This window comes from Linepithema humile, chromosome 3 (assembly GCF_040581485.1).
Source record: "Linepithema humile isolate Giens D197 chromosome 3, Lhum_UNIL_v1.0, whole genome shotgun sequence".
Classification (NCBI taxonomy): domain Eukaryota; kingdom Metazoa; phylum Arthropoda; class Insecta; order Hymenoptera; family Formicidae; genus Linepithema; species Linepithema humile.
Genome location: NC_090130.1, coordinates 27,749,841 through 27,765,821, shown reverse-complemented (window position 1 = coordinate 27,765,821; position 15,981 = coordinate 27,749,841). Strand labels below are relative to the sequence as shown.

General features: G+C 42.2%; 1 protein-coding gene across 6 annotated transcripts in view; it reads right to left on the bottom strand.

The window, feature by feature from the left end:
• Positions 1–232: 232 nt before the first annotated feature.
• Positions 233–15,981, bottom strand: part of Galphaq (G protein alpha q subunit) — a 34,576-nt gene continuing 18,827 nt past the window's right edge. The window contains exons 2-10 of one of the 6 annotated variants that reach the window (XR_010888926.1): positions 11,539–11,723; positions 10,920–11,074; positions 9,973–10,101; positions 8,071–8,200; positions 7,842–7,995; positions 6,388–6,495; positions 6,258–6,290; positions 4,748–5,721; positions 233–4,400 (exon numbers count right to left, since the gene is read on the bottom strand). Coding sequence is in view for 3 of the 6 variants with exons in the window: in XM_067350944.1 (XP_067207045.1) it covers positions 4,318–4,400; positions 6,388–6,495; positions 7,842–7,995; positions 8,071–8,200; positions 9,358–9,486; positions 9,973–10,101; positions 10,920–11,074; positions 11,539–11,723 (1,073 nt within the window). In the remaining 3 variants the exon portion in view is untranslated. Of the gene's footprint in view, positions 4,401–4,747; positions 5,722–6,257; positions 6,291–6,387; positions 6,496–7,442; positions 7,551–7,841; positions 7,996–8,070; positions 8,201–9,357; positions 9,487–9,972; positions 10,102–10,919; positions 11,075–11,538; positions 11,724–15,981 lie in introns of all 6 variants that reach the window. The other 5 variants (XR_010888924.1, XR_010888925.1, XM_067350944.1 and 2 more) reach the window with 5 other exon arrangements.

The following is a 15,981-nucleotide window of genomic DNA, read 5'->3' as shown; positions in this document are numbered from 1 at the left end:
GATCAATCGAAAGGATATCGAACTCTCAAAGACTTTCTTTTATTCTCATTCTTCATTTCGCTCGTTGGAGAATTTGTGAAAATATTCGCAGCGATGAAAAAAAAAAGACCCATGCGATTGGACTGTCGGCAAAAATAAAAACATGAATTATGATGATAGCATTATATGGGATGAACAGGAAGGATCGATGCTGCTACTGAGGGATGAATTCTTTCGTCACGCTCGTCGATGCTACTGTCACAAACTGTGTTTATTTTTATCATTAATGTATATTATTTATTATAAATAAGTTAGAAACATTGATTTTGGGCTTGATAGGTGTTTACAATTTTATACACAGAGAAAGAATATCCAACGTATTTTATACTCTCGGAAGGGTGGTGTACGCTTCCTGACGAAAGAGAGATGATTTACAAATGAACCTAACAGCCCCGTGGAGACTCTTGCACATCGTCACTCGCCGGTTTCTCGATTAGGGTTGTACAAAGCCTATAGTGTCGCAACCAATCTTTTTTTTTTTTTTGTTTATCTCTCGTTAAAATATCTTTCACGCATGCACACTGAAAGTCGCCCCCCCTGCCTTCTCTTCGTTTTACCTCCTCTTTTCCTTCTTCACCCCCTTTCTCTCTTTCTCTCTAATTCCATTCTCTCGCTTTCTTACATACATATACGCAATTGCACAAATGTACGCATAAATATGCACGGAGCACGCACACACGAGAACGCACATACGCATACACATTTTTTCCTATCTCTCGCTCTCTTACACTCACTTTTTTTTCTCTCACTAATACATCGTTTTGCACTTCGTGTCCTGCACATGCGCTATCTCTCCCTCCCTCTCTGCCATCATCCGTTTAATCACGCGCTCTCACTGAAAACCAAGCAGTATTACTATTATTATTACTATTATTATTATTTTATCATTATAATTATTATTATAATTATTATTATAATTATTAATGTATTATTCAATATTATTTATTGGTATCCGCTTAATACATAATATATTATTCAATGTATTTATATATATACTTTTTTTTCTTTTATATAAACTCAGTGTGTTCCAACCAAGGTGAGTGTGACACAACCAAGGTATATGAAACATGCTGCCCGGTGTGTGTATGTCCGTGTGTGAGTGTGTGTATACAGGGTGTCCCATTTTAAATGATCCACTTAAATATCTCAGAAATGCTGCGTTAAACAAAAAATTATTTCAAATAAAAGTTATAGGTTTGATAGGGATATTAGTTGACTTTGGGCGGAGGCGCCTCGGAGATTTGAAAGTCATCTTTATCTTTTTTGTGGTTCCATTAAAAAAAAATGAAGATAACCTTCAAATCTCCGAAGCGCCTCCTGCCAAAGTCAACTAATATCCCTATCAATCCTACAACTTTTATTTGAAACATTTTTTTTATTTAACGCGGTGTTTCTGAGATATTTGAGCGGATTATTTAAAATGGGACACCTTGTACGTGTGCGTGCGTGGCGTCAGCAGAATCGGGGTAGCGCGTTTCGGACCGTCACATAACGTCGCGTCCGAACGCAAAACTCTCCGGATTCGGTCGACATCACGTAGATAGGATCGTCTCTATTCGCGCGGCGTACTCTCCGGGTTCGCGCGCGGCCGTCGCCATCATCGCTATTCCTCGCAATCACACCCGGCGACTTGTTCCCGACTTGGGGGGGGGGGGGGGGGAGTCGTCTCACGACGCTACGCGTTATCGTGAACGACGATCTCCAACCCCTCGCATTCCTAGCCTCGAAAAAGGTGGCAAGGTCCGGCTTGTGTCGCTCCTCCTCGTCTGGAAGTCCACACACACACACACATACACACACACACACACACACACACACACACACACACACACACACACACACACACACACACACACACACTGTCGTAACAATTTTTCTGGAGTAATTATGCGTTGTAATGGAAAAAGAATGTCGATTTCAAAGTCGAAACGAGGCGAGGAGAAGATTCGGATGTCCGTCGAAATCGCAGAATACCAGTAACTTTTGTCCCTCGTTCGTTCGCCAAGGAAGAATGCCGGTGCTGAGCTCAGCCTCGTCTTCTTCTCTTCACGCTTGCTTTATAATGTCCCTTTGCTATTTTATTCCACCAATTTGCAGCCAACTTTTTTCTAATTTTTCTATCGTTAGTTCATCGTCGACGTCCTTCTCATTCGCCGTCAGGAAAGAAGGGAGGCGCGAACCGCGCCTTCGGGATGATCGAACCGTCGGAGAGTACGAGCAGCGGGCAGCGCGCTAGCCAGCATATAAGCGAGCGCAGGCAGTGAGCAGTTCATATTTACGTACACCGTATAATGTGGATACGGGGCGAGCGAGGGGCATGAAGTCCCCCTTCCGACAGGAGGGGGTGGGGTGGGGGGAGGGGACCCATGGCCCTGGCTGCGCGCGGTGGCTGTGTCGCCGCGTGGGAAGGTGAGGGCCCCGACGAAAGGAGAATGCGACGAACACCTCCTTCTTCTCCGAGGACTCGTTCTCGCAGAACGCGATTCCCGCTTCTCGAGAAAGCCGTCCTCGCAAGTCGGAACTCCTCGTCCTCGAGGAGTTCCGTCCTCGCGGAATCGGAGTCTCTCTCTCTCTCGTTTTTTTTTCCCCCCCCGAGGAATACAATTCGTGCGAGTCGGAACTCCTCGTTCTCGCGACTCCAGAGAGCGCTTCGCTCCGGAGGGATTCGCACGCGGCTCGTTGCCCTCGCGCGACCCGTGCGCACAGCCGGCAGAGAGAGGAGACGGCAGAGAGAGATATCTGCGGGCTCCTCCCGCGCCCCTTAATTACCTAAGTCACATCGAACAGACGCAGTTCCTCGCAGTATCTTCCGCTTCCGCAAAACGCCAAGTTTCTCTTTCTCTCATCGCACTCTCTCTCTCTTTCTCTTTCTCTCTCTCTCTCTCTCTCTCTCTCTCTCTCATTCCCTCGCACTCTCGATTTTCTCTCTTTCTCTCCCTGTCCGTTGCCGCTGCTGATTACTCTCTCAATCTTTCTCTCTCTTTCTCTCTCTCTCCCTCTCTCGCGCTCTAATCTATATGTTTCATTCTTTATATATTATATATAACAATATTTATACCATGAATTTTTAATAGATTCGAGTCACATGCAGAAAGAACTTTGAGTTGTTTCTGGCACGGATAAAAAGGAAGAAACAAAAACACTTTGGCTTTCGCGTAAATCTAAACGAAGGACGTTCTCATAATTTAGCATTTGTATTAAAAAAAAAAAAAAAAAAGGAAAAGAAAAACAAAAGAAAAAGACGAAGAAAACAAGAAAGAAAGAAAATAAAGGAAAAAGAAAAAGAAAAAAAACAACAACACCACACTAGTAAATGGCACTAGAATTGTTCTCACTTGTATCACCGAATCTAATTTGCGATTAAAAAGTCCATTTTATTATTTTTTTTTTTTTTTTTCGTTCGCCCGTCTCGCCGTTTCGCCTCTTCAGTTTCTTCTCCTCAGCTGAGATCTCTTGGACTCGAGACGAACACAGACGGGACGCGCCGTTAAAAATGCGAGCGGCACAGCCGCGTCGTGCGCCACGCTCAACGCGCGTGAAACACGTGTGTGAATTCGCCCTCGTTCGTTCGTTCATTCATATATATAAAAGTCAGACAACGATAACCGGGGGTCCCCCGGCTTATCGACGCATCCCCGGCACGGAGGGGTGTGGGGGGGTGGGGGAGGGGAGGGGCGCATTCGCGCGCGCGATATCGACTAAGAACTAATCTACAAAAAGAAAGGTAACAAATCCCAAAACGGGAACCGGTGTGTAGAGAGAACCGAGAGAACCGAATCGACTCGCGCGAGTTGGTGTCGCCAGTGGAGAGATTTTACCCTTTTTCTCCCATTTCCTTGCTCCTTCTTTTTTTTTTTAAATTTTTTTATAAGAAAAAGAACGCGTAACGACGCTCGTGTGACGCTTTTTTTTTTAAATTTTTTTTTTTAGGTCCTAGTCCGCTCTCTTTTCGCCGCGCTTTCACGTCCGTCGTGAAGTTACGTGTATCTTACGCGTCTTAGCTTAACGGCTGCTGTCGGTGCGACACTCTCGATGCGACGAAGCTCGACACGGCGCGACGCAACGCCCTCGGTATACATGCATGCATGCGCGCATGATGGCACCACAGGTTTTTTTTTTCTTTCTTTTTTTCCCGCCCTCTCGTGCCTCTTCGTCGTTCTTCCAACGTTGTCGGGTCGCGCTTGCGAGTCAACGGAGTAGTAATCTCACACTGATACATTGGTCAGGGTGCGAGAGAAACTGGTCGAGTCCGCTCGGATTCGCAGCGCATTTTGCTGCCTAAACCAAGTTGTACTCCTTCAGATTGGACTGCAGAATGGTGTCCTTTACCGCCGCGAACACGAATCTAATATTCTCCGTATCTGCGGAACAAGAAACATGTGTTTAGAAACTCGGAGGTGTGCGCAGAAAAGGCTCATTAGACATGTTTAAAGAGAAATGTTCAACTAGTTGCACAAAGCACTATTCGATACAAATGAGACACGTCCATTGCCTTAATTTGTTAAAGCATTTAAGCCTTTCGAGATTTTTGACACACACACACGCGCGCGCGCGCGCACACACACATATTGAATATTCTTGGAGAGAATTGACATTAAAATATAAAAAAATAAATTATCTACCTTTAACAACAATTCAGGACTTTAGAATCTATCTCTCGAAAAGGTTATCAACACAGAAATAGCGCAAAATGAAAATCGGCACTTACCCTAAGCGCGAAGCTTCAAAACCCTCGACAGTCATGACACACATGCAGCATGCAATTCCCTTCGAGATACTTTTTGCGGTAATACGAGAGAGAAACCACAAACATAACATGGTCTATAATTTCTTTTTCGATGCTTTGTTTTATTGAAGAAGCGAATTGATTTGAGGATTAGTAATGCAGACAACTGAAAAGATCCTTGCGATATTGTTAGTACGCATTTTAAACATGGAAATGACGCGTTTAATGCGTGATATGTCTTACTTTTCTATATCTAAAAAACTTTTCTTTTGCATAAAAATTAACGGAACTTTAATCATAAATAACGGCATATTCTACTTTTGCCGAAATAAATCTGATAATATTGGACTAAAACGGCGGAAAAAGCTTGTTTTTACGAAGATATTTGTATTAGCAACGCGACAAAGTGATTAGTAATTATTAGAGCGAGCGTCAATTGCTATATCCATTTTATTTGGATTACAAGCTCTTGTTGATATTTTATATTTATTGTAATGTATATTGTGATGTGTTGTCGTCAACTGTAAGACTGGCAGTCATCTTCAAAAGTAAGCAAGTCACTGTAAGTCGTGACACTTCAACCTTCTGACAAATCGTCGAGAGTGACACAGATCTAAGCCACAACAAAGCAACTCTTGGAGAAAGAGTAAAATGTAATAACAACGTTTGACAAATGTTTCGCGCCAGCTCGCTTCTTGCAGCAGCATTTGTTGAGCGATCACTATGCTATTTGACCTACGCCTAGCATTCGCTGCTCGAAAAACTAATGCAATAAATTTCGTTATTAATCTATGGCGCAGACATGCATCATTCTCGGTGTCGAAATGTCAAATGGTGTTATCAAAAATCCGACAACATTTATAAAGTTCTGTTTTAAGCAAGATTGAACTCCTTAAGCGCAGTTTGCATGATCGTATCCTTAACAGCGCAGAACACAAGTTTGATGTTTTCCGTATCTGATGGTTAATTCCAAAAACGCAGCATGCAAAATATAAATCGGACATCATTGAGACCGGTCAGCGTCGCTTCATGCCGTCGAAAAATCAACCTGGTAGTTGAGACTCGTTTTTTTTTTTATCGAGATCGAGTGTTTTGCAATAACTTGTAATCTAACGATAACGAGAAATACACGTGTCACAATTTACGCAACTATGCATACATATATAATTAATATTGAAATTAAATGTAAATAGAATCAAGTGAAAGATTAGAACTGTTACATCGAACACAATTTGCATATTTATAAATGATCTCACTTTTCCGTGTTTATTTTGTTGCACTTGTTTTTTTTTTTAGTAAATAACTATGTTCAATTAGTTATATTTATCTAACTAGATTAGTTCACTTAATTGATTCTTTTGTACAATCACCCATGCGTTAAGAGGTATATTTATACATATACAAAACACGTATTCACCGAAAAAAGATGGTCTTTCATAAATGTACGTAGGTTGATTTTTCCATGGCGCCTGTACAACATTTGATTACACACCTGATCATACGGGAGGCAGGCAACATACAAGCTCTGTACAAGACACAACACATTGAAAGAAGAACTGTTGTAAAGCGAGAGAAGTACGGTAATATTTTTGTACGCTGTAGCGATCGAGTGGCTAGCCTACCTGTGGCACACGTAAAGTGGGAATAAATAATCTTCTCACTGTCCGGATTCAAGTCAACGAACATCCTCAGAATGAATTCTCTAGCTGCTATGGCGTCTCTCTGCGGACCTGCGAAGTATACAAGCGAGGGAGGGCCTTGGCGTTACTTCCGTTTACTCTACGAGGCTGTTATAGTGTCGGGCGAAGTCGCTACTTCTTATTGTTGAAAGGTGAGCGCGGGAAAGAGGTGCGATTAATTGATACATGTTGTTGAGAAGTTGCCAGGTGTAAACACGACGAGACGCGAGAGCTGGAGTTTGGCCAAGGAAACTCTTCCGCGTTACGAAATCTCCAAGTGTTTTACAACATGAATGAGTCCGCATTTGAGGAAAACGTGGCCACGCGAACCGACGCCCGTTGCGCGCAAAGGATAACGCGAAACGCAGACGGATATCGATCTATTTTAATGGAATAATGTTGTACTTCGCTCAAATCCAATATACGCTCTCTCCAAGGACAGCTTATTGAATTAGTCGTAGTGAACATCAAAGAAGCCTTTCGAAAGCCTCATTAATAAGCTAGAGGGCTTACGTAAGAGTACCGAGTACATAATTTTGTAAATTTGAAACAACTGCTTGCATATTGTACTTCGTAGTAAAATCTGAGAGTTCCTTCCGATCCGCGAGTCGGCAAATACATTCCGCGCGAACTTCCGTCAATGTAATATTTTTGCCGCAAACATTTAGTAATTAATAACGGGACGAGGGGGCGTTTCGCGAAGCTATAAATTACAAGGCTTACACAACAATCTTGATTATTATGAAATTAACTAGCTTCAATCTAAATACGAAATTAATTGTGTATCTATATTGCGTATTATCAATTATCATAAATTAACGCGCAGAAGGTGGTGCTAATGTACGCCTACTATGTACAATATACCGAAATTAGCAGCGCTGCGAACAGATTACTGTTAACAAACGACTACGCGGATTTTGATTAACATCGCAGAGTCAAAACAATCTACTGGGAGTTCTACGCCTTCTGCTCGGGACACACTCGGTATTCACACAGACCTGTCGCACACGTAAAGTGAGAGTAGCACATTCGGTCGGGATCGGGATTAGAACTGAGATACACCTTTAAGATAAACTCCCTGGCCGGTACGTCTTGTTGTTTCGGGCCTACATTACAAAGTGTACTCATTTACTGATATCGAGATCAATCATTTCGATGCACTTCGTAAATTAGTTTTGATTGACAAACAACAATTAATGATCAACGTTCGATTGAAAATATTTACTAATAGGAACTTTAAATATTCTTTATCACTTGATGTGTGTTTTTGTTCAATTATTCTCACACCTTCAAGATCGAAATAAAAGTCTGATCTTAATTAATCGACAGAATGGATTGCTAATATTTAATATCGAATCAATTTGCGCGGAAAATAGCGCCCGCTATGACCAACTTACCATCATATTCCGGAAAGTAATCGACGAGATGAGAGTACATGATCTTTTCCTCTAGCAGATCTTTCTTGTTGAGAAACAGGATAACGGAAGAGTGTTGAAACCAGGGATATGTTATAATCGTTTTGAAGAGTGCTTTACTTTCCTCCATTCGATTCTGAAAGGAAACGGAATCGGTTAGAATAGCGTTGATCGATCATTTCCGGGCAGGACGTTAAAGCGTGATAATTACCTCATTCTCCGATTCAAATAGAATTTGATCATATTCACTTAGAGCTACTAAAAATATAATTGAAGTGACATTCTCGAAACAATGGATCCACTTTCTTCTTTCCGACCTCTGTCCACCGACGTCTACCATCCTGCAAATGATTTTCCAATTAAACTGTGCACTGTATTCGCGATGCATTAAACGGAACGAAATAAATTCCAAAGAAAAACAAAAATGCAGTCTGTCGGACTGCTTCTACACACTTTTAACGCTCATAAGAAACGCGTGGGGCAAAAGCTAGGGCGAATCAGGTCACAGGGTGAATAGGGGTGGTCTTTAACCCCCGGCAGACGCACTCTAGCAGCCCAATGGCGAATCACATGCAATAGATCGCTATTGTGAGCCACGCATTCGGCGCTCTTCATCTTCCAGATCTCTTCCATTCAACATCTTTTATAAGCCCCGATAAAAATGCGAGCGAAACGAGTATCAGCTCGCTTTATATCCTTTCTTTGCTCGATCATGAGCGCGGTTAAAAATTTAAGGGAGTTAAGGAAGATATCTGTTCGAAGATACCCTGAAATCCAGGCTATATTCAAATTATGACTTACGGTAAAATATTGATTGTTGTATCATGCAAATTTGGAAAAATATATGAAGAAAAAATATGGGTGAACCGATTCGTGCTGCTTTGCCCCACAAAATCTACGAAAACGTCTCATCATTCTGATGCATTTATAAAAGGCTACATTTATTACTCTGAATTACGTAATTATGGATAACATTGCACGGAAACTTGCCACATGCAGTAGCAGAGCGCATATCAGACAACACGTTAGAAAATATAAAATATTAAAAAACATGCAAACGTCGAAGCTTCTTAAAAATAATTGCATACACAAGTAATTATAACTCCCTGTTCAGTCAGTCCTTTCACGCGGAAAATAAAAAAAGAATATTGAATTAATCCCAATTCTGGGATATCTAAATTAATTTTTAAATACTTTCGTAATTAACGATAAAATTTGTTGATGGAATTAAAATTGTATTACATTTTAAATTTCAATATTGAAACTCCATTGAAACAGTCTTCAAATTATAAGCAGATTTCGTTATTTATTTGCATATAAAAAATGTACGTATGTACTTTGTATACTTCATAGATTATCTTGTCGACTAAAGGAAAAGACGTTCATAGCCAGTGAGGCTCTTGCTTCCTGCGTTTCGAGGTATTTTATTTTATTCCTGCGATGCCGAAAGAGCGCACGTCCGAAGGACGTGGTATAAATCTGAGAGGTTATTTAGTACCTAAATATGATGGAGTCCAGATCAAACGGATATTCTATAATGCCGGTGGTGGGGGCTCGTGCCCGGAGGATGTCTTGCTCGGTCGGAAGGAAATCAGGCTTTTCGATACGCTCTAGGTCACTAAGATAACTGCAAAACGAAATAAAAAAGCCACTGTTTGGAAGGGCATGCCATGCGTGGTACACAGAAAAATTCATATCAATAATCGCAAAACAAGTCGGGGGTCTCTGTATTGAAACAGCTCTCGCCGCATGCTTGTCCGCCGGCTCGGCCTGAAAGAGTCTCACGAACGTCGACGCCTGGAGTCTGGTGACTTGCTCCGGTGCACACTCTTGTTTTCCGCGACCATCGCGCAGATTCTCTCCGAACGAGCTCATTTCGCTTAATGTATCGTCACGAGACTCGAGCAGCGTCGAAACGGAACGGAGGGGAGGGGCATAAGCGAACATTCAAACGGGCAATCGGGTCCCAGGTGCAGCAGTTTAAATCACAGAAGACAGAGAGGATGCAGAAACGGCCCGATGCAGGCGTGGTTTTGCAGGCGCAGGCAGGCAGGCAGGCAGTTCGCTTCTTCTTTCATCATCGCTGTCGGCCGACCGCGAGAGGCGCACATACCTAAATCGGATCTCTTCCAAGTCAAAGGGATATTCAATTATACCGGTGGTGGGCACTCTCACACGAAGAATGTCCTGTTCTGTGGGGAGGTAGTTTGGTGCCGCGACTCGATCTATCTCCATTAGGTAACTGAAACATCGTGTTCTCAATACCCGCTGCAGCGGCAAGGAGCTTGGCGGGCGCAGGGCGGGGGTAGGGCGGAGGGTGGAAGGTAAGGCGAGGAGGTAAAGCCACCGTGGGAGAATTGAATCGTGTCTGGCGCGCGCGCGCGTAAATATCAGGAGCATTGCTTGAAAACGCGAACTCAAAGAGGCACCGCGATCGGGTAGGCGCGTGTTTAAACGAAGATTTAGAAACGGCTCAATAAAAAAGCGGGGATTCTGAAAATGAAGAGCTTACTCAAAGGCCTTAAGTCAACTTCCCTCTTTTCTTTTTCTCTTCTCGAAAACGGGCAGAGGCGTTCTCACGTGTTGCGTCGATCTTATTAATGCGAACTCAATTTAAATATCGTCTCCTTTTATTTTCGGCATTATATTTACATAAAATAAACGTAAATATAAGAATAAAAACTACATGTAAATGAAGAAGAATACCGAGAATCATTAATTTGCAATTTAAATTCGTACAAATTCGTTTTTCTTTATTACAACGCAGAAGCTATTAACATTCCTGTTTAAAAAAAATTGACGCGCAATTTGATAAAATAAAAAAAGAAAAGGAGGAAACATCTGCAGAAGAAAGAGAAAGTGTGCGCGATAAATTCAAGATATTTTGTATCGACGATTACACGGCGTTTTACGCGAGGAGGCCAGCGCTAGGGGCGAGGAGGAAGGAAAAGGAGAAAAAAATAATCACTCCTCGGCCGATGATAAGACACGTATATGAGGGAACGCGCGCCGCCCCCGCGCGAAGGAGGGCCGCGGTCCGGCCGCGATCGAAATACTCACTACTTGGCGGAGTCCGTGAGCTGGTATTCCCGTCTGCGATCGTAGCACTCCTGTATACCGGAATCCGCCCACAGATCCTTGATCGCCTCCACGTACGGGCTCTCGAACGTCGTCACCGTCTCGAAGTCCACGCTTCGCACGAGTTCCGCCTTTTCCTGGTGGCGAAAGGAGCGCAACGGTGAGTGTCTCCGGAAACGGCGAAACGGAACTGACGATATTAAGCGGCGCGATACGGTGCTATCGTTGACCTTTTGATACAGCGCGGTTAAACGCTCTAATTAAATGCGCAGTTCGAGAAGCTGCGCGCGATACAGACGGCGGATTCAAGACAATTGCTGTCCAAGGCAACGATACGTTTCAGACGCCCACGAGAATACAAGATTAAATAAATGCGAGGCGGCGCGGAATAAGCGAATTAGCTGAACGTGTGCGAATTGAATGAATTAAATAATGGTCTTGATGAGACACTCCGTCTTCCGAGCTGATACAAAGTTGAATAAAGTGTCAATTTCAATTTCTCAGACGCGTCGCGCAGCTGCTCGGACGTGATTTTTCGCTGTTAACCGAGAGAACGGATTATTGACGCGACCAACCGAGAGAGCCCGTGAACGATACGTACTATGTTCGAGGAGTCGCCGTACTGGATCTTCAGGAGGTCCATCGCCCGAATCATGGACTGCATCGCCATGAAAATGTTTTGGTACACGAGTTTGATGAACCCTCTCTTATCCTCGTCCGAGTAACCGGAACCGTGGATGATCCTCATCTGCTTAATGAAGGTGGACTTGCCCGACTCGCCGGTGCCTGTAATAAAATTTCAATTTCGATCAGTTCACTGTTCAGAGCACGTAGATGAGCTGCGATTTCTCTCGGGGTGAATTTCTATTTACATAAAATAATAAAACGTCTAAAATGGGGCGCGACTGTGTGGGAACTTTTGATTCGAAGATTTATCGGAGCTACGAAATCCTTGTTTGTATGAAATAATAAAGCGCAGGCTTCCCAGCTAAATAAAATTAATGAATTATTAATAATAAAATGTACATTATTTAACGTAACTTTCAGTTACATGATACATGAGACTGCCTGTTCGGAAATTCTGAATAAAAGGAACAGAAATGCACCGATTACGATACACTGTGCAGATCGATTTCTATATTAATGATTATGAAATAACAATCTCGTGAATTAACAGCAAGAAGTATCGCGTTACGCACTCGCGCGTGCTAAATTTCATTTCGTCACATTTCATTCGTGTTGTATATCTACCATGATATCGTAACAAGTCTTATAATTTCCACAGGCGACGCGGAAGTATTTTTCATCTAAGGGGGTAAAATTTATAAAGGAGATACATAATACACTCATAATACGTATATATATATATATATATAATGAATTATCTCTGAGGGAGCGGTCGCCCCCCCCCCCCGGTTCCGCGGCGCCTGAATTTCTACATCGACTTTCGCTAACCCGATACATTCTCGCGACACCCCGTATCGCCTCGCGATTCGCACGATGCGGAGATCACGCGAAGATTGTCCGTTCCTGGGGAACGGCGGGGCGGCTACGACGGCCTGATGGAAGTGGGGAATGGCCGGCGACGGCAGCGGCGAGGGGTGAGCGTGGAGGTGGCGCGCGTCGCGTCGCCATCGTCGTTTCCTCGCAAAATCATGAATGAACGCGGTCGCGCGGCCGGCGTGCGTAACGCCTTCTTACACCCCAATATCAACTTTCCCGAATATTAACAGAGTAATGCTTTGCATTCGGATCTCTTTATTCGCACAATCTCTTTCCAGCTAAATCAAAATTAAAAAAAAAAAAAAAGAATATTGTAAAAGTAATATTCTGTGTATGGAATAAATCGAACAGAAATATGGGACATTTAAAGATGTCAATAACTGTTAAAGATGCTTATTAGAAGATATCAGTGATTTTTTTTTTTAGCAGAAATGTTTGTTCTTTCGAGACTGTAAAATAGAGTAAATGGATGTAAACTTTTGTCAAGCAGAATGTACAATAATAAGAAACGTTTTAAATATTTCAATTTCCTAGATTCGTCGCCAATTCTTTGACCTCCGTTGTCCCCTTTCTTTACTTGCTCATCAATTTGCTATGGAATGGAGTTTGGAGAATCGAGCTTCTACGTACTCACTGCTCTTTAACGTCTTTCATTAAAATGAAATTATCGCATTCGGCGAGTGTGTCGACTTCTAAGTAGACATTAGCATTTCAAGGAATCGCTCTCAATTCCGTTAGATAAGGGTGGGAGGAATGTTTGCCGCTTTCCGGCTATATAATAATGTTGGGCGTGCGAAGCTCGCGTAACCTGAATCGATCTTCGTGTACACGCGAGGGACACACCGGGTGCAGTGGAAAGAGCTTTTTATGCGCGTCGCCAAGAAAAGACGCTTCGCGCGCCCACAAGCACGCCTTTCTCTGCCTTAATGAGGATGCAAAAAGGCCACCGGGCATACGGGGTACGCCTTTATCGATAAAGACGGGCGTGTGTTATCAATCGAAAAAATGCACGGGATACCCGTCGATTGAGGGTAGCTTTGCATCACGATAAAAGGGAAAAACAGCGTTGCATAAAAATAGTAGGAATTTTATAAGTTGTTAGTTCAAAAAGATTGGCGAAGTTCCTCCCGTTTTCGGATGATTCGAAAATATTTTTCTATTGTAAAAAAAAAAAAAAAAAAAAATTATTTCTGAAATAGTTTTGCGAAATGATTTTTGTGAGCGCTACAATCGAATACTCCACGCGAATTAATTGGTAAATTATTATTTTCAATAACACCGCGTACTCTCGTCGAGCAATAAAGATAAAAGGTCGGGCCCAATATTTCTGAAATAAACTTTATCACCTTCCGACCAATTATGCTTCGGACGATCTCATGCCAAATTGCGAACGATAAGATCTCGGTGGAAGCTCTCACATTAAATCGCGGATTTTCTTCCGCGAGAATATCAATTGTTTGTATTCTAAGAACCCGCTTTGTCAACTTCGTTGAATCCTGGCTCGCTTAAATCCCTGACAGTTATTGTGCGATGACGAAACTCGCACGTGTAACAACAGCGCGATTATACGATACGAGAACAGTGCGTTTGTCGTGCTTGTTTGCTTAGGTGCTTAAGACGCTCTTTGAAGTCTATATCTTCGTAGAGTTATAGCTCTATCGCCGATCAATGTCAACGATGATTACATCCTGATGACTGCATCGCGCTAATTTTCTTGCGAGCTACGCTTGATAAGCCACATTATATATCCGCGCTGTACAATTAATTAGAGATACAATATTAATCAACCAGGTAATTCCCCGTCGGAGGTTTCCCCAGCAAAATTCCCGATTAAAAATTGACCGGAGGAAACGTCGGGTTTTAATATCTAGTGCTAATAAAAAAATATGACGCGCAAAAATACACTCGGAAAAATCGGGAAAGAAATTAATTTTGTACATCCGATCCTTCGATTTATAAATAATTTGGAGGAAGATTTAAATTAAATATTAACTTGTTGGTATAATTAAACTTTTTATCCAATTTTCCTTTCCATCGCCGAGCATCGATGTTTTTGACAGTCTGTTAGGATTAAAAAAAAAAAACAATCAACTTTTCCATTCGATAAAAAAATTGCCCGCAGCGAAACTTGTCGATACTATTCGGGATCACTTCGTGTGAACGCTATTTTAATTTCAAGCGACATGCGTTCGTGTGGCGTGACTAATATTAGTTCGCGACAACATTCCGATTGTGTCGGGACGTCGGACGACATTGGCAGCGATTTTGCGGGATCGAGATCCGACTCTCGGACGCGAAGAGGGAAAGGCGAGGAGAAGCGAGCGAAGAGCGGGTTAATGAATGAACGAGAACCGACGGGTGGGCGGGGCGCAGCCCAGGCTCTCTTCCGGTATTCCTTCAACGACGTAACTAGAGCTAGAACTCTCGTTCAAGTAGGAGAGAGGAGGAAACTCAACCCCCCCCCTCCCCTCCCGCCTTATAAAATTATCATCCCTCCGCGGAAAAGTGCGCTGACTCTGCTTGTCGAACTCGCTCTGATCGGATAACAAATAGACATGTGTTTTTGTTTTCCCGACTTTCGCATTTTTCGACATTTTTATTCGCGCTCGCGATAAGATTAAAATTCTAAAAAAAAAAAAAAAATCCTATTCGAATAATTTATTTCTATTTTTACATGTCGATGCTGTCGAAATGTTTTTGCATATCGAACATGTAATTCCCTTTTCTACGTACAATTATTTTTTTATATGTAAGCACAATGACATCGATAATTCATACTCAATGTCGAGAAATGAGCTTGTCCCGCACGTTTTGCATGTCTACGGCTTTGATTGGCAATAAATCTTTTAAAATTTGCATAAAAATGCGATAAAAATCAACATTTTTAACCACCTTTGATATCGTGAAATTTAAATTTTTAATTTTCCAAAGTTTTTTTAACGCGGATGGATCTCTTTAAACATTAAGGCAAAGAGAAACAAGTAGACGTATCAAAAATTAAAAATGAATGATATTTGAATTGTAAATTACGGCACACATTAAATAAACGTACAAGCGCGAGAATCAGGAAGACACGCGGTATTTAAAACCGATGATTCATTTAAAAAGCATCGCTTTTTATCTGTCTTATCTTCATCGCTTCGTTTTTCTCCTGAAAACAAGTTGCTAGAAATGATCGGATATACTCAAGCATACGTTCTCCCGTTCGACAAGTTCGAGCAGTGCGTTTCCGAGAGACAATTATAGCCAAGGACGCAAGAAATTCGAAAAACGCGAAGGAAGCCGCTTAATCGAAATGGATTCTGCTTCGCACATAATGTCTTTTATTTTCTGTCGTCATCAGAAAATTTGTACTAAAATACGAAAGTTACGCGTCGCCGAGCTACGTAAATCTTTTTAATACGCCCGCAGCACTATGGATACTGGAGTTAAATCGAGGAAATATCTATGTAAATCTATGTAAATCAATTTCGGATTCCGGGTATATTTTAGATGCCCGACCATCCAAATGCAATCCGGTTTTCAGATTCAATTACTCGAG